We start from the raw sequence: 25,942 nt of genomic DNA, 5'->3' as shown, positions 1-25,942 counted from the left end.
TGAGTTCATTCATTCATTCATGCACGCATTGATTCAGTGTATGCCACACGCCAGTTCCGTAGATGCAAGAGGCTGGGAATGCAATGTAGGGAAAACCAGCGCCACCCCAGCTCTGAGGCTGCAGAGCCTAACAGGCAAAGCCCCCTACAGCCGCGAACGAGGGAAGTGCGGTGGTGGGGAGGCAGGGCTGGGGGTCCTGACTAGGCCATGGTGCCTGGGAATATCAGCTCCTGCAGGAGTTCATATTGGAAAGCTGAGCTAAGGTCTCAAGGTTGAGGACCGTTTAATTTAGGAAAAGAGGGTCGGGGAGTGGGAGATGTTCTGGGCAGAGGAAATAGCATGTGCAGGGTTCCCGTGGCGGGAGGAAATGGGAGGAAGGCCACCATGGCCAGAGCTCAGTGTGTGAGGGCAAGGTCCTGGGACATGAGGCTGGAGGGCTGAGCTGGGCTGATATCATGCAGTCAAGGATTTCACGCCGGAGAAATACCGCAATGGCTTTGCCTGTAGTGTGCAGGGGGCTGGGGGCCGTGTGGATGTGGAGCAGCCGTTCAGCACGCTCTGGCTATAGTGCGGGTGAGGGGCTGTGGAATGGGTGGTGGTCGGGCCAGGGATGGAGGCAGGAAGTCTGGAAGGGGGTAAATGGATAGGGCTTGACAAATGGGAGTTGAGGCATGAGGAAGAGGGAGAGATTCAGGGTGGTGCTTAAGTTGATGGCAGAGCATGTGCCAGAATGGATGACATTACCTTTTTTTTTTTTTTAAGGAATCCTAGAAAAAAGGTTTTCTAGAAAAGGTTTTCTAGAAAAAAGTAGTTTTGGTATACTTCTCCACCAGAATGGGCAGATCTGCTTATGGCGAATCTTTAGGGAATGAAAGGGGCCGTGGGGGAGGGGAGTGACTACCAAAGTGAGTGGCCTCAGAAGTCCAGAACTTGAACTGTGAACATTGCCTGGAACTGATGTCTTGAGTAATGACAGGTGGAAAGTCATCAAGACGGTCCACGTGTATTTTGTACAAGTGACTTGAATGAAAGATGAGAAGAGAGACAAAAAGGAAGCATACTGTGAGGAGTGTGTAAGGCACAGCCGTATTTGAATAAGAAAATTGGAGGGAGTGATCAGGTTTTATTGTTTAGGGAACATCCTTACCCAACCAATGATCAGTACTTTAAAAGTAAAGCTTGAAATTCGGGGAATTACATTTGTATAAGATGGCAAAACTGGACTTGTTTTGTTTTCAAAGGTGATTGACATGCCCGAACACAACCCTGGCAATTTGGGAGGAACGATGAGACTGGGAATCAGAAGAACTGTTTTCAAAACTGAAAATTCAATATTGAGTAAGTTTCTCCGATTGTTTGTTATATCAGAGGTTGTGGGGGGGGGGGGGGGGGAGGTCGTGTGGCGCAGCCGCAGTCCGGGAGTCCTCTCGAGCCCACCGGCCCCTTCCACCTCTCCAGCTTCCCTTCCAGGAGCAGCAGGCGCTGTGACTCTTCATCCCACCTGGCCCCTTTGCCTTTGCTGCCCCTCCTGCTTCCCCCCTCCCCTCCCTGGAAGGGTTGGTAGAACGCGTGAATGCCCCTTCTCAGTTGACCCCAGGACACTGACACCAGACCCAGAGGTCTGCTTTGTGATCTACCAAGGCTCCTGGAGATCACCTTGCAGGGGGAGAGCCCTGATTCATTCACTTCTTTCCAATCCACAGTTCCCTCCTCTACATTAAAACCTGCTCCCTGTTTCATTCTTTCATGTCTCACTGGTGTTAGCCACTAATTTACCAACTTCTTACGGAGCAGAGCAGTTAAGTACAAGAATATTTTTCCCTGTTCCCTCAGCAGCTTTCCCACAGGGAGAGAGGAAAATATGATATGGCTTGCCATCTGACATTTGCTCATCTTCTACTCCCCATAAGGCTATTCTAATTTATGTAGAACTTGTTTTCATAGATTAACGTATGAGACTATACATAAAGCAAGAAAAACCCCAAAGCCGTGAATTCGGTTTAATACATATATCTTAAAATTTTTTTTATGTTTATTTAATTTTTGAGAGAGAGAGAACAGGGGAGGGGCAGAGAGAGAGGAAGACACAGAATCCAGAGCAGGCTCTAGGCTCCAAGCTGCCAGCACAGAGCCGGACGTGGGGCTCGAACTCACAGACTGTAAGATCATGACCTGAGCCAGAAGTCGATTGCTTAACTGACTGAGCCACCCAGGCGCCCCTAATAAATATATCTTGAGTGCCTACTCTGTGGTATATGTACTCTGCTAGACTCTGCAGATACAGTAGTGCCCAGGACAGATGTCAGCCCTGTCCTCCCCGGGGCCTCAAAACAAGTGGAAAGAGTGTGATGAAAGGGAACCTGTAAGGTGCTGAAAGGGCCAGAGGCCGAGGAAGGGAACCCAGGTATCTTGAGTGTCCAGCATCATTCCCATGAAGCTATAAGCGTGTCTTAGAAAAGTGACTTCTTAAAGAAGAAGAAGACCAGAAATATGAAATTCTCCTCTATGGATGATAAGCAGCTTCTTTTTATTTTTTTTAAGTTTATTTATTTATTTTGGGAGGGGAAGGGGAGAGAGAGAGAGGGGGAGAGAGAGTCCTAATCTGCACTGACGCAGGACTTGATCCCATGAACCCGTGAGATCATGATCTGAACTGAAATTATGAGTCCTGCACTTAACCGACTCAGTCACCCAGGTGCTCCAGTGATAAATAGCTTCTAAGGAATATAAAGCTTCCTAGTAAGAATGAAATTTAAAAAGGAAAATTTTCAAGGCACATTTCTTTACTCTCTATGGATAAGAAACCATTGTTCTTTAAGTGACTTTTTTCTTTAAGAATAAAAGAATTTTTTCTCTTCGTGGATATTAGTAGCGATTCCGCAGCTTTCAAAGGTTTTCAAGTACTTTGAAACTTTGTTCAAGTAATTGCCTAAGAGACAAAAAAATCGTTAGTGAGAAAGTTAATGTTTGAAAATTGTATCTGCTTTATGTGATTCAGTGCTAATTGCAGTAAGCTTCTAAAAAGGAGCATTGTCTTCAAAATATTTTAAGTTTTGATCTGTCTTGATAGAAATAAGATGGATGTAGGATTTGTTTTTCTTTACGGTAGACGTGAAAATAAGATCTATGATTTTATGACTCTTAAACACACCAAAGCTTGCTTTATTAATATCTTTTCCCTGCTTTGAAAAGAAAATTTGTAACAGCTTTATTGAGATATAATCTACATACCATACAATTCATCTGTTAAAAGTATATAGTTCACCCTTTGTATTGTATTCACAGTTGTGCAGCTACCATCACAGCCAATTTTTGAACACTTTCGTCACTTCAGTAAGAATCCCTGTTTCCTTTAGCTGTGACTGGCCCCCCTCAGGCCTGAGCAACCATTAATCTACTGTCTCTCCAGATTTGCCTCTTATGAACACTTCATATAAATGGAACCATATGACATATATTTTGTGTTTGGCTTTCATTTAGCATAATGTTTCAAGGTATATGCACGTTGTAGCATGTATCAGCACTTTGTTCCTTTTTATAGCTGAATACTATTTCATTGTATGGTTAGACTACATTTTGTTGATATGCTCGTCAGTTGATGGACATTTGGGTTGTTTCCAGGCATGCCTTAATTTTTTTTTTTTAACTTTACTTATTTTGAGAGAGAGAGAGAAAGAGAGCAAGCACAAGAGCAGGGGAGGAGCAGAGAGGAAGGGAGAGAGAATCCTAAGCAGGCTTCTCGCTGTCAGCACAGAGCTGGATGTGGGGCTCAAACTCATGGACCCTGAGATCATGACCTGAGCTGCACTCAAGAGTCCGACGCTTGACTGACTGAGCCCCTCAGGCGCCCCAGGCCTGCCTTAAATTTAAGCTGTGCTTCTTAGTTTGCACAAGTCATATGAGCATGCGAGCCTGTGAGCCTCGGAATGCATAAGGTTTTGCCCTTGCACTTGTGCCAGGTCCCCCGCAGTTCTCCAAGAAGGTCGTGTTGGAGATAAGAGATAAGAACACGACCACTGGCCACGGCTGTATTGAGTGTCATAAAAATATAAAAACAAACAGCCCCATAGTGTCTTGTGGATTTCTTCCCCCTAGTCGGCATATTTCTTTTGCAGGATTTTTTCCTCTAGTCAGCCCATTGCTTTTGTAAGGCTTTTTTCCCCTAGTGAGCATATTTCTGCAAGATGGTAGGAACAAAATACACGTGCTTACATTGCTTCTGAAAATAATTTATAGTTTTGATGGAAAGCATTTGATACTGTTCATTCATTATTTAAATTTGATTTATGGGCCTGTGATTGCAGTGCTCTGGCTTCAATGGAAAAACAGAAAAGTACAGTTGTTTTTTTGTTTTTTTTTTTAGTGAAAGAGAATACTTTGAAATAGGACCAAAGCCTAAATATATTGGTAGACACAATGGCTGGATTACTAAAGTGATTCTGATTTTTATAGTCATCAGGAACAAATTCCTTTTTTGTTCCTTAGTCAAGTTCCTTAGTTCCTTAAGGTTCATGAAAACTAGGAATTTGATTTTTCTTTTTACTTTTTTTTAACCACTTTACTGAGGCACGATTGACATAGAAACAGCTCTACGTATTTCATGTATGCAGCGAGATGAGCTGTATTTGAGTTTTCGAAAGTGGAGATTACAGGTGTAAATTGATTTGGACAAAAATACTACTAACCATCATTTGCTCTGTTTGTAAGAATTGTGTTCCCAGAGGCTCACTCCTGTCCTGCGTTCTGTGTGTGTGTCGTCCTCATGTACGAAGGCGTTTGCTTATTAAAGGACTAATGACAGTGTGTGGGGGCATTGGCGAAGCTGGTTTAAAGGTCTTCACGGATAAGATATTTTTCTAAACTGCATTCCTCTAACATTTCACCTAAGTATTAATTACATATTTATGATCTTTTCTTTAAATGTTTCTTTATTTTGAGAGAGAGAGCGAGGGGACTTGCGAGCAGGGGAGGAGCAGACGGAGAGAGAGAATCCTAAGCAGGGCTCCACTCTGTCAGCACTGAGCCCAATGTGGAGATCAAACCCACAAGCTGTGGGATGATCTGAGCTGAAATCAAGGGTCAGACGCTTAACTGGCTGAGCCACCCAGCCGCCCCTACTGATTCAATTCTTATTGCTAAACATTTCAAGTTGTTTATAGCATTTTGTTAGAAAAATGGTGAACATCTTGACATCTTGTTTATGTTCTTTTGATTGTTTCCTTCGAATAGATTTCCAGGAGTCGGACTATTAGGTCAAAGGGTGTGAACACATTTATGACTGATAAATCTGCCAGATTGTTTGATGCAAGAGGTGAACCAGTTCATAAGGATGTTAACTATACTGTACTGTTCTTGCTTTCTCTAGTCGTTTTGCTAGTATTTTTATTATTTGTCGTTTTGGTTTATTAGCAGAACAAAAGGGGCCTTTTATTATTGTACTTTATTTTGCATTTCTTTTCATTACTAAAAAGTGGAAAGCCCCCCCACCTCCAAATGTTGGTTTATTTGTGTATATGCTGCCCATGTTCCCATTAGCACATAAACGTGGGAAGGGAGAGATCTACCAGCCCAAAGTCTACTACCTAAATGGTCTAAACCAGGGGTTAATAAACTTTTTCTGTAAAAGCCCAGAGAGTAAATATTTTGAGCTTTGGGGGACACATGATCTTTGATGTAACTGCTCAGCTCTTTCGTTGTAGTTTGGAAGCACCCAGAGGCACATATGTAACTGAACAGCGTGGCTGTGTGCCAATATACCTTTATTTATGGACACTGAAATATGAGTTTCATGTAATTTTAGTGTGTCGTGAAATATTATTCTTCTTTTGATTTTTTTTCAAGCATTTGAAAATATAAAAACCATTCTTCATTTGAGGGCTGAACACACACAGTCGGGGGAGTCCTGCTTTGCCTTGGAGTGGCCATGGCTCCCCAAATCCTAGTCTCTACAAAGAAGCACCGGCCGAATGTAGTGTCAGGTCCAGGCAGTGAGGCTGTTTCCCTCCTGGGGAGTGTCCAGGGCTGTCTCCCCATGTGTCCGCTTGCCTGCCTAAATATACTGTTTAGTGACAAGATAAGGTCAAGAGGGCTTTCAGAAGCCATTTGATCCAATCGCTGTTTTTTAGCAAGGAAGCAGAGGGCACAGAGGGGAAGTGGCCCATGGTCCGTGGGTGGTCAGAACAGGCCTTGCCCACTCTTACATGGTTTCCAGTCTTCTCCTGGAATAGAGAGCCCTGGCTCTACAGCCCACTCTTATAATCTCTCTCCAAAGTGCACCTCTCAAAACATGCATTTTAGGGCACCTGGATGGCCAGCCAGCTGAGCGTTGGACTCTTGATTTTGGCTCAGATCATGATCTCACGATTTGTGACACTGAGCCCTGTGTCTGGCTCTGTGCTGACAGCTGGAAGCCTGCGTGGGGTTCTCTCTCACCCTCTTTCTCTGCCCCCCCCAATAAGTAAGTAAACTTAAAAAATGTTTTAAAAATGCATCTTACCATTGGTAAACTTATTAAACAGCTCTGTCTACCCTTCTGATCTGTATATTTCATTGCATGTCAATGACACACCGTCACTTTTTCACAAACCACATTTTATCTGGATACATAGTTGCAGGACTTGTTCAGTGATACTCTTACTTGCTTGATGAGCTCATCAGATGGCATCTGAAAAGCAGGGAGAAATGGTGGAGAGCAGGTAAGTGTTAAATGGAGTGCTTTGAAGAGTGAGGAATCTAAAATGAGGCATTGCTGGAGATGGAGTGGGTCAGGCTCAGGTGAGAGAGAATCCAGGAGAAGAAGCACCATGGAACTTCGTTATGAAAGGGTTTTAAGACTCCAAAAATAAAACTTTATCATTTGGCTTGCGGCTCTCAACTGAGTGTGAAAGATGGGAACATAGTAACATACCAAACAATTTAGGGGCGCCTGGGTGGCTCAGTCGGTTAAGCGGCCGGCTTCGGCTCAGGTCATGATCTCACGGTTCGTGGGTTCGAGCCCCGCATCGGGCTCTGTGCTGACAGCTCAGAGCCTGGAGCCTGCTTCGGATTCTGTGTCTCCCTCTCTCTCTGACCCTCCCTGCTCACGTTGTCTCTCTCTCTCGCTCTCTCAATAATAAATTTAAAAAAATTTTTTAAAATTAAAAAGAAAAACCAATTCAGACAAGTTTCAGAGCTCATTAAAGGGATGGCTGACAACTTGTTCGATGGTTATAGTTTCCAAAATATTACCGTCCTTAGCTTAAGTTTTTCGGTCAGGTCCCAGACCCAGACGTGTTGCTGAGACAGCCAGGAAAGAAAGCATGTCTTTGTGCTCAGTGTTGTTTTCAAACCAAACTGCCACCTACCAGAAAGAACATGCTTTTTGGACTCTGCAGGTAGCATGTTTTAATATAGCACAGTCTGGGGGGCGCCTGGGTGGCACGGTCAGTTGAGCATCCAACTCTTGGTTTCAGCTCAGGCCAGGATCTCACAGTTCCCGCATCAGGCTCTGAGCTGACAAGAACCTGCACAATCTGGTGTGTGTCTGCACCGGTAGGGATGGTAGAGCAGAATCAGTTTAAAGCAATCCCATAGTGGATGTGCAGTGTGAGAAACTGTCTTCCAAACCAGCACGCAAATGGTTAGGGAGTGCTATCTTTTAGAATCAGGAGTGCTGGGGTGCCTGGGTGGCTCAGTTGGTTGAGCCTCCGCCTTCGGCTCAGGTCAGATCTCACATTCATGGGTTCGAGCCCCGCGTCAGGCTCTGTGCTGACAGCTAGCTGAGAGCCTGGAGCCTGCTTCCGGTTCTGTGTCTCCTTGTCTCTCTAACCCTCCCCATCTCATGCCCTGTCTCTCTCTCTATCAAAAATAAATAAAAACATTAAAAAAAAAAATAGAATCAGGAGTGCTGCAGGGGAGAAGGGTGCAGAGCAGACCTCAGCCCTCAGGGTGGGGTGGGGGCTGCCGACAGAGCTGGGAACCCGCCACCCCATGAAGATGGTGCTGGGCGGTGGGGTCGTTAAAAGTGGATGCCATTTTGCCTGGGAGGGGCGACCAGTCCAATGGAGACTGTCACACATTTTGGGAGGAACTAGAAGCCCTCTGCAGTGCAGAGTATCCAGCTGGAGACCAGGTCCTGGTGATTTCCCATCACAGTTTTGAGAAGATGACCCTCATCGTCCCCGCAGATTACAAGGCTGATGCTGACCGTGTGTGTGCGGGAATCCAGGCGGGAGGAGCCCATGGCACGTGGAAATTGAGTGCTTTAGGAAAAGACTTACTTCCTTTTGGGGATCATCTTTGCATTTCATCAGAATAAGGAGGAGCTCTTGACTAAAACTCTTGGCCTTGCTTCCCTCTAAGTAAAAAAAAGGTTTTTGTTCAGAGAGAACAGGCAACAGGCCAACCAGGAAGTACTGAGTGAGTGCCAGCTAATGCTGGGTCTGGGCTAAATGCATGGCCTTGGACATGCAGAGTGGTCGATCTCAAATTTGAAAGCACGGAAAGGAAAAAGGGGAGACGGTGGGACAAATTTTCCCTGGCTAGACAAATTGCTTTTGCTTTATCTCTTATCAAAGCACTGATAGAGAAAAATAGCTTCTAGTTCCTGGTGTGGTTAGATGGTTAGGAGGTTTGAGAAAATAATCGCGCCATACAAGAAGCTTTGGCTCGGTTAATGAGGTCATTTTTAGAACAATTAAAAGAGGTCCCCGGGGACTTAGGGACTTTGCCAGTCTCCTGCCTACGGGATGGGACGGGCCAGCTGGCAAGCCTCGCCTTCCTGCCTCCCTGCGGGGGCTCCACGCTGCAGGGTGCCTCTCTCCCCTGCTGCTTCTTGCCTTTTGCTGGGGAACCGTTTGCTAGTGTGTTTGTGGATATGGAGACTCGCAGGTCTGGGCCATAGCTCCTTTCGTCCTAACAACAGACAGCATTTCTGTGTCCCTGACTGGACCGGCTCTGTGGGGAGCACTCCGCCCGTGGGCACTGGTGGAGGGGCTCGCAGCCCAGCAGCCCAAGCCACGCTGCCCCATCGGAGGCCCCCCCAGCCCCAGCTCTCGGCGCCCTGCTGTGCAGGTGCTTACCTTGCTACACTGCGATTTCTGCATCTGTAAAGCGGACCGCCATATTGCTTCCTGCCTCATGGGGTCCTTGTGAGGGTTAAATCAGTTATGCATGTGGGTCCTTGAGGGCCTGGCACAGAAAAAGCACTATTTGAGTGTGGCTGTTAGGATCATTAGTGAGAAGGGTATATTGTCAGTCCGCTAAGACCTGTGCATCTCTCAAAGCTCTCCGTATAACCTAGTATTTTTTTTAATGTTTATTTGTTTTTGAAAGAAAGAGATAGAGAGAGAGAGAGAGAGAGAGAGAGAGCGAGCGAGCTAGAGAGAGACACATGAGCTAGGGAGGGACAGAGAGAGAGGGAGACACAGAACCTGAAGCAGGCTCCAGACTCTGAGCTGTCAGCACAGAGCCCGACGCGGGGCTCGAACTCATGAACTGTAAGATCATGACCTGATTGTTAGGAGTCATCTGCTTAACCGACTGAGCCACCCAGGTGCCCCTGGGAATGACCTAGTATTAAGAATGGGGAACCTCACTACCGGTATAGCCACTCTGGAAAACAGTATGGAGGCTCCTCAAAAACATTGAAAATGAAATACTATATGATCTTGTAATTCCACTACTGGGAATTTGCCCAAAGAAAATGAAAACACTAATTCAAAAAATATATATGCACCCCTATGTTTCTTGCGGCATTATTTACAGTAGCCAAGATTTGTAAGCAGCGTAACTGTACATCAGTAGATGAACGCAGAAAGACGGTGTGGTCTGTATGCAATGGGATATTACTCAGCCATACAAAGGATGAGATCTAGCCGTTTGCAACAGTATGGATGGACCTAGAAGGCTTTATGCTAAGTGAAATGAGTCAGACTGAAAAAGACAAATACCGTATGATTTCACTCATAATGTGGAATCTAAAAAAACAAAACAAATGAATAAATAAGTGAAAAACAGAATCCAGACCTATAAATACAGGGAACAAACGGATGGTTGCCAGAGGGGTTGGGGTTGCCAGAGGGTTTGGGCAGAATGGGTGACGGGGAGTGGGAGACACCGGCTTCCGGTTATGGAATGAATAAGTTATGGAATAAAAGGCATAGGGGACATAGTCAGCGGTATTGTAGTAGTGTTGTTGGGTGACTCAGGGTAGCTACACTTGTGGTGAGCACAGCATAGCATAGAGCTACTGAATCATTATGTTGTATACCCGAAGTGAATATTACATTGTAGGCCAACCATACTCAAATTAAAAAAATGTTTAATGAATATACTAAAAAAAAAAGAAGAATGGGGTTCTGGTATGGCAGTGAGTGGCGAGAAGCAGTGAGCCCGGGGAGAGGGCGAGCAGGCACCCCCTCGTTCTAATACCTCTGCCCTCCACCTGCTAATAGGACTGTCAGAAGCATGGGGAGAATTCTAAGAAGAGAGATGTTAAAAATAGGATAAGAATACTAAGTCGGGCGGAGGGAAGAGATACCAGCAACGAAAAAAATGTAGAGTTAAAGGCAGGGATTCGCATTTCGAAAATAGAAAATGAGCGTTTTTATACTAGCACATTGAGGTAAAAGCAGATCATGAGACATAAAACTAGGGAAAGAGGAGGAGTTTAGATACTTAAAAGAAATGAGGTGTCTTATAAAAACTAAGGAAGTGGTATACTAAAATCTGAAAGTAATAAAGAGGAGGAGGACAAAGTGGCCGGCCCTGACCGCACGCCTTCTAAGCGTCAGTAATGAGGACATTATGTGCATCATTTTGGTTATTTGTCTCGACGCCCCTAGGACCCAGGTGAGTTCTGCATGAGAGAGAAAGGCATCGCAGCCAGGCTATTTGTTAGAAAGTCATTCAGCTGATGTCTGAGCCTGAGCTCTTGACCACCTCACTACACCAGATGGCTGGACCTTAATTAAAGGGGGAATAGAATAACCCAAACAGCTCGCGGAGCTGGAACCTGCCTTGTGCTGAGCGCCCCAGGACAGGGCCCCACAGGTTTCCGGAGTGTCTTGTGAAGGCGAGCGGAGAGCAGGAACCATAGGCCCCACTTTGGCTTCTGAAAGCCAGTCTGAAACCACACGCTTGGCTGAGGAGGGACACGCGCCCTGCATCAACATCAGACTGAGCAGCTGGGCCAGGAGGACGGCTGGGGAGTGTGAATGGGTCAGGCAGCTAGGTGTAAGAAGCGCCGCAGCTTGAGCTCAACCCTCGGTGGCAGCTGGACCAGGCCTTAGAGTCAGAGAGGCAGTAGGGAGTGGTGGGGACTGGGGCAGATTGACAAGGACTCGATCCATCAGAGGAGGAACTGCTGAAACCCATAGTCCCAGGAAGGACTGTGGGTTCACGGTTGCCAGCTTTCTAAATTTGCAACAGAATCTGGAAATCTGGAGTTTCATGAGAAATCTCTTGGTTTCTAAATGTTGGCAAGCTATTTAAAGTTTTAAAACACTGTGCGTCTGCCAACACTATTGAGGCCATACACACCGCGTGTCCACACCCTGGACAACCTCTTGGTTGGACAAACCCCAGCCAACCCTTGCACCTACACAGCGAGCTCTAGCTCCTGTAGTGCCGAATTAGCACAGGGTACGGTTCTGGGCAGTCTTAAAAGTAAAACCCATATGCCCAGGGACTCTCTGGAGAGTAACCAAATCAGAATCCCTGGGGCAGGGCCCCAGAATGAGCATTCTCGGCTTTATTTCATCTTTAAGGTGTCTTTCTCTCTTTCTTCCTTTATTTCTGTTTTTAAAGATTTTATGGTCAGTAATCTCTACACCCAACATGGGGCTGGAACTCACAACCCAGAGATCAAGAGTCGAAAGCTCCACTGAATGAGTCGGCCGGTTGCCCCTTAAGGTGTTTTCAAATAGAATTGGACCGCTAACATTCTGAGCTGATTCTCAGCATAGAGTTTTAAAGGAAATTTTAATTTTTTTCATGGATATGGCAAAGGATTCCTTTTGTAAATTCGTTCTTGACAGATTTGTAAGTGATCAGGAAAGAATTTGAATGCAAAAAAACCCCACAGTATTTCCAAAGTTCTGAAAACATATTTCATCACATACCACATATATAATATAATATAATATATATAAAGGGAGAGAAAGAAGGCTTCATTCATTAAGCAAATATTGCTTGATTACATGCTTAGGTGCTAGACACTGGTTCACAAGACTCGAGCGGACAGGTCCCTATCTTGTCCATGATCTTGTAGCGTTTATGTAGCTTCCATTCTTCCTACTTGGATTTCCTAGTCGAGAGATAACAACAGCTTTCACACGATTTACTTACTGTTCTAAGTGCATTATTGAATCCTCACAACAGCCCTATGAAATAGGACTATGGTAATTCTCATTGTACAGATGAGGAAGCTGAGGCAGAGAGGTGAGGTGCAGCCCAAGATGGGTGACCCGAGCCACACATACGTTAAATGGTGTAGAGGAACTTAAAGCCAGGTGTTCCGGCTCCAGAGTCACCATACGCCCCCGTCTTCCTGTCTCCTGTGAGGGATCTTAGCAAACACAAAGTTTGCCTTAAGCCAGACAGTATGCATAGGCGAGAGAGTTTGAAAGGGTTGCACTGTATCCTGCTAGTGCTGATGACCTGAAGATATAATTCCTTAGAGCCTATTTTGGAGATTTGTGACATTTTCCTCACCATCTGTCAATATCGACAGGCTCTATTATTGGGTTTCTAAGTCATCTGTTGTTTGTTTGTTTTTGTTCTTTTAAATGTTTTATTATTTATTTTTGAGAGAGAGAGAGAGAGAGAAAGAGAGGGAGTGCATGAGCAGAGGTGGGGGAGGCGTGCAGAGAGAGGGAGACACAGAATCTGAAGCAGCTCCAGGCTCTGAGCTGTCAGCACAGAGCCCGACGTGGGGCTCGAACTCGTGAACTGCAAGATCATGACCTGAGCAAAAGTTGGACGCTTAACCGACTGAGCCACCCAGGCGGCCTTCTGAGTCATTTGTTGTAGAGGAGAAAGCAGAGAAGAAATCTTGGACCACAGGAGGAAACGATTAATCACAAAGTCAGAGGCCATAATGGAATCCGGATCCTTTCAAAGTTACGTCCAGAGTTTTCAAATGATTTCTCTTATAACCTCACGATGATACATACAGATGCTTCTTTTTTTTTTTTCTTCCCCAACTGGGCATTATTGTGCTATTAGTTTGCATTTTTCCTTTCATTTTCGTGAACTGGTAGTTTGGGGAAAGACTCTGTCGTGCACGATCCCCCTCTCAGTGGCATGTTGGAGCTCTCTCAAAGTAGCTCCCAGTCTGCAACTAGTTGCGCTGTCTCTAAAACACACGTAGGGAATATTCACTATCATAACATCATCACCAGGAAGCTGCATCTAAGGGACAAAATTGCAAATAGAAGAAGTTCAGTCGTGATAAATGATCCTATCAGTCATATGAATACAACCAGTTTGCGCTTTCTTTATCTGAGTCAAAAATCTCGAAGGGGACACGAGGCATTTGGTCTGTGTTGGTAGAAACACCCTGCCTTGCAGCCTCATGTGTCTTGGAGAGGCTGGTAAGCCAGCCTGTTGAACTGAGCACTGCCAGCCACTCTGTTGCAGTGGGACCGTGCGGTCCGGCACCATTGATGTGTGTTCTCTGTGTGCTGGGGGTCTGTGTCATGAGGGCTGGTGCCCAGGGGATGACCGTTGGCTTCTCCCGCTGCTTCCGTGTTATAACTCACTTGGCGCCATTGCCATCCTGCTTCTGCACACTATCCGGGGGGCCCGTTCTTGCGAGGGGTCTGGTGATGGATGCCACTGCTATCCGCCTGACACCGCCATCACTGGCCATCCCACTGATTGCGGTGGCCATTGCCAGATTGGTCATGCCCCACGTGCTACAGGACCCGCAGCGACATGGGCATGTTTTAGCCCCACACATGATCATTAGCCATGCACTCCTGGTTAAGAATCGTTGGTATAGGGGCACATGGGTGACTCAGTCAGTTAACTCTCCCACTCTTGGATTCATCTCAGGCTATGATCTCTCCGTGTGTGAATTTGAGCCCCGAGACGGGCTCCGCCCTGACACTGCAGAGCCTGCTTGTGATTCTCTCTCTCCCTCGTTCTCTGCTCCTCACCTGCTCAGGCTCTCTCTTTCAAAATAATAAACAAATACATTTTTGAAAAAACTTTAAAAAACCAGAATCCTTGGTATAGATGTGCTCTCATTTAACCCAGTGGTCCTTTATTCCTGATGCTTGGCATGTCTCCAGTTGTGCGCTGCTAAATAACAAAACAGTGCACATCTTCATGGTAGACTCTCTGTGTTTTATTTTACAAGGTAAATTCTTAGAGGTCAAATTTTAGACTGGAAGGACAGACTTATTTTTAAGACGGGGTGCAAACCAATGTGGCCACTACACAGAGGTGGCTGGTGTGGTGGAGAAAGCACAGACCAGGTGTGAGGGGCCTGGGCTCAAGACCGAGCTGCGCGGCCAGCGGGGCGGGGCTTTGGGCAAGTCCTTCAGTTTCATTTCCCTTCCTCTGGTTCTGTTTTGTTCTTTTGTAAAACGAGTCCTGTTATGAACCTGCATAAGAGCGATGGTGCAGACGTTTCTCTGCCTCTCAGTTCTGCAGGTAGGTGTATAAAAGGAGGGCACGTCTGTTGGACTCCATGAGGAACTTGTGTAACAGAGAGCTTCCCTTTATGCAATGGTGATGGCTTACCTGAGAATTGTTTCAGACTTTTGAAGAAGCTTTCGCTATTCTGTACTGCAAGAGAAGAAAATCTAGATGACTATCTGGAGTCCAGTTAATTCTTAGGCCTCCAACATATGGATAGAGATCAAAGGGATCTTCCCCATACACATGCTATGGATGTGTTTCCAAAGCTGATTACTTCGATATTAATTTCACTCTTGTATCTTTATAGGGAAACTTTATGGTGATGTTCCTTTTATAGAAGAAAGACACAGACATCGCTATGAGGTATGGCCTACACACTGGATTACTATGGAATGTAGATGCTCAGTTAGGGGAATTCCTGTGATTATAAGCGGATCCCTGGAAAAGGTGCCAGCTCGGTGGTATCCGTTGGGCTTAGCCCTTCTTGGCTTTTCAAAGGCAAAATCTTGAAGTATCTGCACAAGGGACATATCAGGGTTCTATGTTACCCTAACCATTGTCTCCTAGACCTAGGCAAGGTCACATCATTATCCTTAACCCCCCTGCCCTTTATTTTGTCAGGTTTGGGAAAAGGGAACTTACATCTTCTGACCCAGATGTCTCTCAGGTTAGGGATGCATCTTTGGGTGTCATATAATGGGTTCTTGGTTTGAGAACCTCTTTGGCAGTCTACACTGAGCAAGAGAGCCTTGGTGTCACACGATTAGTAAGAGTTACTGTTGAGATTGCCACATGAGAGGCACGGCTTCCCCGAAATGCAGACTATCTATACCAGGATTAATTGGTGTATCACTTATTGTGCTTTTGGCTGGGAAGAATCAAAATCCCAGCCTGTTATTCTCTCAAACCAGCCTCAACAATAAAGAAATGAGTTCTCTCAGATAACAGGTAGTTCAGAAGCTGGGCAGGCTCCAGGCATGGTATCATCAAGGCTTCTACTGTCCCCGGGACTTCTTGGCCCTCCTCTTCTCTGTGTGTTGACCTTGCCCTGAGGCTGATCTCCCTCATAGTTGCAAGACAACCACCAGCTGCAGCTGAGGCACCACGCATCTCTCCTAGACATGGGAGTTTTCTTCAGTCTGATTGGATCGATACAGATCGCTTGCCCACCCATGAACTAGTAACCATTGCAAGGGCAAAGCTAAGCCAAGTTTAAACTTGGGTTCTTGGATCATTCACTAGCCAAGAGGGATAGGCTTTGATCATGTTGGCTTGGACCAGTCAGGACCAACTTCTAGAATGGGGGTAAACTTCTAGATGGAGTCCCATGGGTCATGTGGGGGTAAAGTAGATGCCAGAACAAATCCAGGGTTCTGTTTTGAGGGAGGACCACTGGGAATCGATGCTGAGTAGGCTACCTAGAGTGTCAGTACAATTAGGGAACACTTTGCTGAGTACAAGCCATTTTTGGTCTTATTTCCATTGGGAACTGGCCTAACTGGTGGGGCAAAAACTATCGAGCTGCTTTGCTTAAGTGGTAGCTAGAAGGTGTGAGAGAATTACTGTGCACTGAATACTGTGGCCATGCATTCCTCTACACTTACTGTGCCTCTGAAATGCACTGGAGATGGAAGGGAGAAACACACACGGTCTCTCTACTGTTAGGGAGCTTACATTCTAATGGGCAGGATTAAAAAAAGATAACAGAAAATATCATATATCAGACAAGGTACCTATATCTAGAGTATATAAAGGATTCTTAGAACTGGAAAATAAATGATGGCAAGGATTCTGAATAGATATTTTTCCAAAAAAGATACACAAATTGCTAATAAGCAAACGAAAAGATGTTCAACATCATTCATCATCAGGGAAGTACAAATCAGAACCACAAAGAAATACCACCTCATACCCCCTAGCGTGGCTATAATCAAAAGATGTAAAACAGTGCAGCCGCTTTGGAAAATCATCTGCCAGTTCCTCAAAAAGTTAAATACAGAGTTCCCTTAGGACCCAGCAATTCCATCCTTAGGTATATAACCCAAGAGAAATGAAAACATATGTCCACACAACACGTATACAAATGGTCAAAGCAACATTATCCATAATAGCAAAAAAAAAAAAAAAGAAAAAAAGAAAACAAAAAGAAGAAACAACCCAACTGATGGATGGATGAATAAAATGTGATATATGCATACAACAGAAGTATTTGACAATAAAATGAAATATTGATACATGCTACTACATACACGAACCTCAAAACGTTATGCTAAGTGAAAGAAGCCAAGAAGCCAGTCACAAAAGAGTCCACGCGGTATGGTTCCATTAACATGACAAATCTAAAGAGGCAGAATATAGATTAGCAGTTGCCTAGGGCTGGCAGGCAGGTGATGGGTGTGTTAGGGGATGGTGGTCAGAGGGGATAAGGTATATTCTTGGACTGATTGTAGCGATAGCTGAAATCCTCTGTGAATATGTTGAAAATCACTGAGTCGTATTTTTAGTGGGTGAATTATATGGTATGTGAATTATATCTCAATAAAGCTGTTAGAAAAAGGAAAAATAATTACAAATTATGAGAATGAGCCGAATGTTAGAAAAATCAAATAAAAGTCTATGGGGTTAAGATTGAGGAGGGTAGGTGGGACTCCACTTTGATTTTAGGTGAGCAAGTGCTTTCTGTGAAGGAGGGGCTGAAAAGTTTCGGGAAGGACTAGGCATGAGATGAACGAGGGAAGGGCCTCTGCGCCAGGCCACCGACCTGTCATCCATAACCAATATTCTAGCAGAAAAATTACTCTCAGCTTCTCCTTAGAGATTTTATGCAACTATATGTAGAGAAAGCATGGGGGTGAGTCACAAGGGAAATAAGATCATTTCACTCCTCAAGCAGATTTGTGATTTAGAGAGAGACAGTTAATTACACGTAACTCAAGGGAGGAAGCAAATGTGGTGACAACTATAAATAGCTTATCTCAAGGCTCCAACTCAGAAATCTGTGTCACAGTCCTACTTTTTGAATCTCGTCTTTGGGCAACAGAAGGTGGGCTTCTCAGATTTGGGGGCTGTGATTAGCCTGCTTCTCAGGTTCATCATGAGTTTAAGAATAGGCTTTGGGAGCCGGATATAGAAATTAGCTACTAGTTAAGGGCATCACTGAAATGGAAACCCCACCCTGGTTTCTTATGATGTATCATAAGCTGATACATCTGTATGGCTCTGCTGTCCAAAGACACTTACTTTCTTGTTTTTCCAGGTGAACCCAAGCCTGATCAGTCAGTTTGAGCAGAAGGACTTGAGTTTTGTAGGTCAGGATGTTGATGGCGAGAGAATGGAAATCATTGAACTGGCGAGTAAGTGGCCTTTTTGTTTTTGAAAATTCTCATGGCAAACTATGTCTCTTTGTTGTTATATAGGAAGATATAACTTGTCCTTGTATGTGAAGATAGAAGTTGAAATTTATTTTGTTTGCTGTCCTTTTCTTCTCTCCTTGGAAATAATTATGCAACTAAACATAAATAATATGACTAAATATAAATTACATGAGAAAACAGACCGTGTATAATCCTGATCATGTTGGGGCCCGCTAGTCTGAATCTGCCACAAAATGATACGTTGTTCAGAGTCCAGCAGTCCCACTAGTGATATGGTTCCTTCCCATCCCTGCCCCTTTCCGGGCCTTCTCCGGTTGCTAGTAGCCTCTACAGCAGTTGCTCTGGGAAAGGCGGGCAGCTTGTCTTGAGGAGGACTCTGCTTTCTTCCTCTTCTGAGGAAGAATGACCGAGCGGCCTCCTCACTACTGATGACTGGCGTTGACATCTGTTGTATGTGCGACCTGGCCCCTCATTGTACCTGGAGTCTGCCTTTCTGTATTGCTCTCTGTGGTCAGGTGTGGGCCATTTGACTTTTGAACACTAGTCACTGCATCCACGGAAGTTCTTAGTAAGACCAAACACCGCACAGAGGGATTAGACTTTTGTTGAGGGAGATCACTGACCAAGTTGTTTGTGTGTGGCCTGGGACGCCCTCGAGAGCCTAGGCACAAACCATACACCGTTAATGATGAGAGGACAGTGTTCTCATTCAGAGCTGCAAACAGAGTCAGCCCACGCCGATAGCTGACTGCAGCCCTTTCTCTAACCTTACTTCCTACCTGGCCCTTTAAGAAATGTTTGCCAACCCCTGTTCGGGACCCACACGTATATACTTCATTTAACGAACTTGAACTTAACATGTTCAGTTGCCTGCTTGACCTGTTTGTCTGTCTGGATATTCTCCGAGGACTTCTAACTCAACTAACTTAAAATTAAATTTACATGCTTCCAAACTAGTTCTTCCTCCCGAATATTTCTGTGAAGTTATCATCAGTGCTTCTCGCCCTCGCCGCCATTGACATTGGGAGTGGGATCCTTCTCTGAGGTGGGGCCGTCCTGTGCACTGCACGCTATGCGGCGGCATCCCCGGCCTCTACCCACAGGATGCTACTAGCATTGTCCCCACGTCCCAAAGTTGCAGCATCCAAAACCAGCTGCAGACACTGCCAAATGTCCCTGAGGGGCACGCTCGTCCTGATTGGGAACCACGGTCCTAGACTATCAGGCTTCAAAATGGATTTATTTAGTTCTTCTTCCCTTTTATTCCCCCAACTTGTCATCAGCTATCACGTGCTGTGGGTTGCATCTCGAAAAAGAAAGCCCGAGTCTGGGATCACGTTCCCATCTCTCTCATCTTGCGCCCAGTGCGTGGTGACTCCAACCCAGAGGAGCCCTAACGCTTCTCCCTGCCTGCAGGCTCTCCCCTCCGCAACACCGCCTACTGAGGACAGGGCCGTGACCGTGCAGGGCCGTGACACTAATTTGTCGGATAAACCGCTTTCATTTATCAAATGCTTAGTTTGTGCAGGATATTCTGAAAATGGTAACATGACTTTCTAGAACCTATCTTCTCAACCTATCTACTTTAGACTCCAGATATTCAGACTACTTACTCTTCTAAATTTCCTACTTTTACCATCATAGCCCATGTCACCATCCTCTACTTCAAATTCCTTCTCTCCTCCTTTCCTTTTCTGTCTCTAATCTGTTCAGGTATTTCAGGAATCCTGGGCAGAGAGGAGAATTAAAGTTGGCGAAGGCTTCTGTGAATGCAGTAACATGTTACCTGGACCCTCCAAGAGGGAAAGCAGTGGACACTGAGTGCACACTCACTAGATGCTTCTCACTAGACCCCTTGCTAGGGACTCTGCGTGGCTTATGTAATTGACAAGACAGGTGGTGTCATCCCCACTTTCCAGGGAAGGAGGCTGGCGTGCAGAGAGCCATCCAGCCCAGGGCCGTCCAGCTAGTCACAGGCGCGGCTGGAGCCCACCCAGGGCCTGTGACCACCTCTGGGGATTTTATTGTTCCTCTTGTTTTCATTGGACATAAGATGATCTGTCTGTGCCTGAAGTTTTGAATTAGGATACGGGAGTGTACTTCCTGTAGCCTCTCTGATGGAAATGCCCATCATTTAGAATTTTTATAGTGCAGATCACTGTTTGGGGTTGAAGTCTTGTAAATCTTTCAGGCATGTGAGAGAGAATTTCCTAAGCAGATAACTATTTGCTTACTTCATCCAAGTACATACGTTGGGAATTCTCCTGGCTCTCGTTATTGTCAGTAAATACTTAGATGCCTCTTTTATCACCTGGATTTAGGTTCCCACTGATACTTTCAAATCTCATGCATGTTAGAAAAAAAATGAGAGACGCAGTGAAATCCTGCAATTTTTAAAAGCTGATTGCAAAGAAATTCATTTTATTAAGGGAAATTCCCCCCAAAGATTCTGATCTTAGCTGCCCCTTAGAATCATATCTGTGAATCTAAGCATTCCTGAAGGAGTTCTAAAAGGAACCACAAAGCGTGAGATTATTATAACGTCAGAATGTGATTCAAAGCAATTAAGAGCACTATTTAAAAGAAACTTACCTGACTGATATAGAACACCATCAAAATACAAACTTTTTAGTTTCTTTCCTCATTTTGGCATAGGGGATTTTTTTGGAGAAAATAATTCAGCACAGCGGTCCATTCATTCAAATATTTTGTCCCTGTCTGACACAATTCACTGCTTGGCTTCTGGGTGTAGTTGTACAAAAAGCACAATTACTATCTGCTTCTTTCAAAGACATCCCTGTGGCGCCTGGGGGGCTCAGTCGGTTAAGCGTCCGACTTCAGCTCAGGTCATGATCTCATGGTTAGTGAGTTCGAGCCCCACATCGGGCCCCTTGCTGACAGCTCAGAGCCTGGAGCCTGCTTCGGATTCTGTGTCTCCCTTCCTCTCTCTGTCCCTCCCCTGCTCATGCTCTGTCTCTCTCTGTCCCAATACAAAATTAAAAAAAACATAATAAAAAAATCAAAGACATCCCTAGATGCTGCGCTGTAAGAGTCATTGGATATTAAATTTAAAGCTACAATGCTTAGTGTCTTTTCTAAGAGTGGATGGTTTCTTCTTTTCTTGAGGGGACACATTCCTGGGAGAAGGTGGCATTCTCCTCATCAAGCTTTCTTACCTGAATGTACCTCTAATTCAAGGAGGCTTCTTCCTAGATGTGATGTAAAGGATTTCTATACTGGATTTTTCTGGACTCAGAGTTGTCCAATTAGACTTGTTGCAATGACGGACTATTTTGCCCTGTTCAGTATGGTAGCCACTAGCCATGTGTGGCTATTGAACACTTGGGATGTGCTCAATTAATTTGAATGAATTTAAATGTTGCCCATTTAATTTTTTCTGTTCTAAAATGAGATTTGTGTGTTTAGAAGTAGCTGGGTAAAGCTACTTTTCTCTTCCTAACACATCTAACAAAACTTTAAAGAAAAACTTTTTTATGCTTTTTATTTTATTTTTGAAAGAGAGAGAAAGACAGCGTGAGCAGGGGAGGGTCAGAGAGATACAGAATCTGAAGCAGGCTCCAGGCTCTGAGCTGTCAGCACAGAGCCCGACGTGGGGCCTGAACCCACGAACCATGAGATCATGACTTGAGCCGAAGCCGGACGCATGACTGACTGAGCCATCCAGGCGCCCCACATCTAACAAAACTTTTTGACAACCCTCAATATGAAATTCTCTTAATTTGCCCTCCACCCCCCCCCAATGATGTAAGGAACATATGCTCGTGGAAAAGTTTCACATGATAGGGAAAAGTATAAGGAAGAAAATAAAAATATCTTGACCTCTTACCCCGTCGAGCCATTACCACCATTAACACGTTGACAGGCCATCCTTTTATCATTCCAAGACTCCTCACAGGAGGTCGTTTGGCATAGGCCGCAGTAGGAGTGCCAGTTTAGTTTCATGGTGCCATCTCTGATTAATATCCGCCCTAAAGCAATGACTTAACTGACTGAGCCACCCAGGCATCCCTCTAAGGCAGTGACTAGAAAAGCAGTCGTACTTGATGCCTTCCCTGGGGACTCTCCCCTTGGGAATGGAAACCACCTTGACCTTGTAGGAAATGGCGGGAAGCCAGCCAAAAGACCCAGTGGCCTACAGTTTGCCTATAGCACGAGGGATTCCATGGAAATGGAGCCAGCGTAAGTCTATGAAGCGCCTTGAAAAAGCAGGCGGACTTTGGGCAGGCAGGATTCACCTTCCATTCAAAAATTTGGCTCGAGTTTGCTCACGCCAACACCTTGCGCGGATAAAATGCCAGACCTCTTATTGAAATGTGTTTTGCTGTGTGAGATTCTGTGAAGATGGCTCATGAAAGTCACTGGCAACGGTAATGGGTTAATTGTCTCACCGTTTGATGATTTTTCTTATGAAAAGGTAAGACTTTGAAAGCTACTCTCCTGTGTGCTTCAATTGCATCCTGATTATTCTCATTTCAGATCACCCCTATTTTGTTGGTGTCCAATTCCATCCTGAGTTTTCTTCTAGGCCGATGAAGCCTTCCCCTCCGTACCTGGGACTCTTACTGGCAGCAACCGGGAACCTGCACAGCTACCTGCAGGCCGGCTGCAAGCTGTCTGCTAGGTAAGCAGCTCACGCTCCGAGCCCCGACCGAGCTGCGCTTACCAGCCTCTGAGGTTTCTTTCTTTCCTTCTTTCTTTCTTAAGGTTTTCATGAAATTTAATATTACAAGATTTTAAAGAAGTGATGAGTAATTTTTTCTTTCTTGATGATCATCATTTTTTTTCTCTGAACAAAAATGATTTCTTCACATCTACAATGGTAATGTGTTAGCGTTCCAAATCATGCCGATGCTGGGTATTATTTGAGAAATTTGTGTCATTTGGATAAGTGGAAAATGGGTTTTTATGTGTTGACTCTTTGATTAATGAATATATAAAAATATTTTGTGTGTTTATTTGCTTTTTTATGTTTTTTTTTTTTTTTTAATTTTTGAGAGACAGTGCAAGCAGGGGAGGGTCAGAGAGAGAGGGAAACACAGAATCCGAAGCAGGCTCCATGCTCTGAGCTGTCAGCACAGAGCCTGATGTGGGTCTCGAACCCCTGAACTGTGAGATCATGACCTGAGCCGAAGCTGGCCGCTTAACCGACTGAGCCACTCAGGCGCCCCTGTTTGCTTTTTTAAAAATAGCCTGTTCATACCCTTTGCTCTATCTTTTCCTTTTGCTATTATATCCTTTTTCTTACTGATTATTAAACTCATTATATATAAAAGACATTAATCCTTTGTTAGGTTGCAAATATTTTTTAGACGTAGGTTTGTTTGTCTTTTAACTTGTTAACTGTAGTTTTCATTTTCCATAAAGAATTTTCAGTTAAGGACTTTATATAGTCTTTTTGTGTGTGGTGTTTTTTTTTTTTTTTTTAAAGTTTCCATTTTCCTGGGTGCCAGGATGGCTCCGTTGGTTAAGCATCTGACTTGATTTTCAGTCATATCATGATCTCATGGTTCATGGGATTGAGCCCTGTGTTGGGATCTGTGCTGACAGTGTGGAGCCTGTCTAGGATTCTCTCTCTCTCTATGCCTCTCTCTCCCTCACGTGCTCATGCGTGGGTTCTCTCCCTTTCTCTCTCAAAATTAAAAAAAAAAAGATTTTATTTTTCAGTAATCTCTATACGCAATATACGGCTAGAACTTATAACCCTGAGATCGAGTCACATGCTGTACTGATTGAGCCAGCCAAGTGCCTCTAGTCATGTGTTTTTAAAATTTATGTAGTCAGATCTTTAATGGACTTTGCCTTTAGTATCATGCCTAAAATCTTCCCTTCCCTATCAAAAATATTATATACATCATGGCCCATTTGTTTTCCACTGGCATTCTTACGGTTACAATATTATTGTTTAAATCTATAATCCCTATGTGCTTTCTTATTGGGGTATTACATAAGGTAGGATCTGCACCCCATCCCCACCCCACCCCCATGGGTAGTAAACTGAGTAGTTCAGGTTTGTTGTAGGGATTTCCTCTATTTCTCCACTGATGATTTCGTCTCCTATTTCTGACCCTTACCACCCTCTTCCTTATCATAGGATTATTGTAAACCAAGTCCTTACCTACCCTCCGCCCGATGTTCTTTAACATTTTAAAAAATATATTTTGCGATTCTTCCAGATGAAGTATACAATGATTTTGAAACTTAGGTTCAAAGAAAAAGTACCTTAGGAGTTTTCATGAGAGATTCTTTACGTGTAAATATTAGTTTGGGGAGAATTCATATCTTTACTCCTTCTCATGCAAGAATATTGGATACGATAACTTTAAAAGCGGATGGAACTAGCCAGAATCAGAGAAGGATTAGGTAGAGCTGGTACCACAGTAGCTGGACATGTGTTGTTTGGAAGCTTACCGTTACTGACCCTCATCTTAGCAAATAACTCTCTCGGTGTTGCAGTGTCTGATGTGTGTGCGTGTGCCTGCGTCACACAACGTGTGTGTGTGTGCCCGTGTCACCCAAGCCTGCTTCTTTGGGACATCACCTACTAGGAGAAGCTCATGGGTCTCTCTCATTTCTTTCACCCAATTTTCAGATGGGAAGAGCTTTACATAGTTCCCTGTTGGGTGTCTTACTGCCTTAATGATCACTCCTCTGCCCTGTGGAGCTGGAGCTGGGCCGCTGTGGGGTTCCAGACACTTCCCTGCTCCAGCTGAGCAGCTGCACTCGATCAGACTGTGACACAGTTCCGCGAGAGATGGCACACGGAGAGAGCGTCCCGTGTCCTGACACCGCGCGGCTCACGCAGCAGATTCGAAATGCCGGCATGGTCCCGTGTCACATGTGTGCTGTGACCTTCGCAGCCACTTTCTAGTCTCCATGGTTTCAGGTGCTCCCATGGAAAAGGAGAGTGACAGTGGAGGAAGTTAGATGGCTGCAAGGAATAATTCACACAAAACTGGTTGTGCGCAAGCAGTGGCCTGGGAACAAATGTTATCTAGTTTGTGTGGACTGGCCGCCTGTGAGCTGGCTGCCTGCTGCTTCCCGCACGCGGGTGGGGTCCCTGGGGAAGCTTGCCAGCAGTTTCTGAGCAAAACGGTTGCTTGCTAGTGACTTCTGAGCAAGACTCAGTATGTCTGGAGGAGAAGGGAAGATTTCTTAATGTAACTCTGACGCTCGTGGTGGAATTACAGCTGAGCAGCCTGCTTCCATGGTAGTCAGACCGGGCCTACATATCAGCCATAAACCACTACATTGCTCTCTCTCGCACTCTCTCTCTCTTTTAGTTTACGTATTTTGAGACAGGGAGGGGTAGGGACAGAGAAAGAGGGAGGGAGAATCTCATGCAGCCTCTGTACTGTTAGTGCAGAGCCCAGTGTGGAGGTTGAACTCATGGCCTGCGAGACCATGACACGAGCCCAAATCAAGAGTCGAACAGACGACTGCTTTGACGGCCAGGCTCCAATGGGAGCTGAGTGGGGACTGTCTTTCTGTCACACAAAATTACTGACTGTAATCGACCATAAACAACTGTAACAAGGAATATGAGCACTAGAATAATGACTCCCTTTCCCAGAAATTGGCTGCTGACATCTTTAAAGCCCAGGATGTAAAAATCCTTGGCTTTGGGCACGTACACCTGGGCTCTCACCTCTGCATTCTGCCCTGTGGAGAAGAGCTCTCTTTCAGTGCCTAGGAAGTTGTGGTAAGAATATTATTTGGGGATCGAGAGCTGGTGAGCGAAGTCCGTGGTGACTCTGTTATCTATAGAGTGGCAGCAGTTATGAGGAGCAGTTCCACCTGGTTTTCAACTTGGAGTATTTTGTTCAAGAGACCTAACAGTTGTAGGATAGTATTTTTTCAGGTTTTTTAAACTTAAGTTTTATTTTTATTTATTTTGAGGGAGAGAGGGAGAGAGAACAGTT

General features: G+C 44.9%; 1 protein-coding gene across 2 annotated transcripts in view; it reads left to right on the top strand.

Moving 5' to 3' along the window:
- Nucleotides 1–25,942, top strand: part of CTPS2 (CTP synthase 2) — a 94,735-nt gene that overhangs the window by 60,475 nt on the left and 8,318 nt on the right. For both annotated transcript variants that reach the window (XM_029930728.1, XM_029930729.1), the window contains exons 14-17: nucleotides 1,242–1,338; nucleotides 14,936–14,991; nucleotides 17,885–17,981; nucleotides 22,500–22,644. In XM_029930728.1, coding sequence (XP_029786588.1) covers nucleotides 1,242–1,338; nucleotides 14,936–14,991; nucleotides 17,885–17,981; nucleotides 22,500–22,644 — 395 coding nt within the window. The remainder of the gene's footprint in view (nucleotides 1–1,241; nucleotides 1,339–14,935; nucleotides 14,992–17,884; nucleotides 17,982–22,499; nucleotides 22,645–25,942) is intronic.

Source organism: Suricata suricatta, chromosome X, assembly GCF_006229205.1.
Source record: "Suricata suricatta isolate VVHF042 chromosome X, meerkat_22Aug2017_6uvM2_HiC, whole genome shotgun sequence".
Classification (NCBI taxonomy): domain Eukaryota; kingdom Metazoa; phylum Chordata; class Mammalia; order Carnivora; family Herpestidae; genus Suricata; species Suricata suricatta.
The sequence above is the reverse complement of the archived record's forward strand: the minus strand, read 5'-3'. Positions and strand labels throughout refer to the sequence as shown.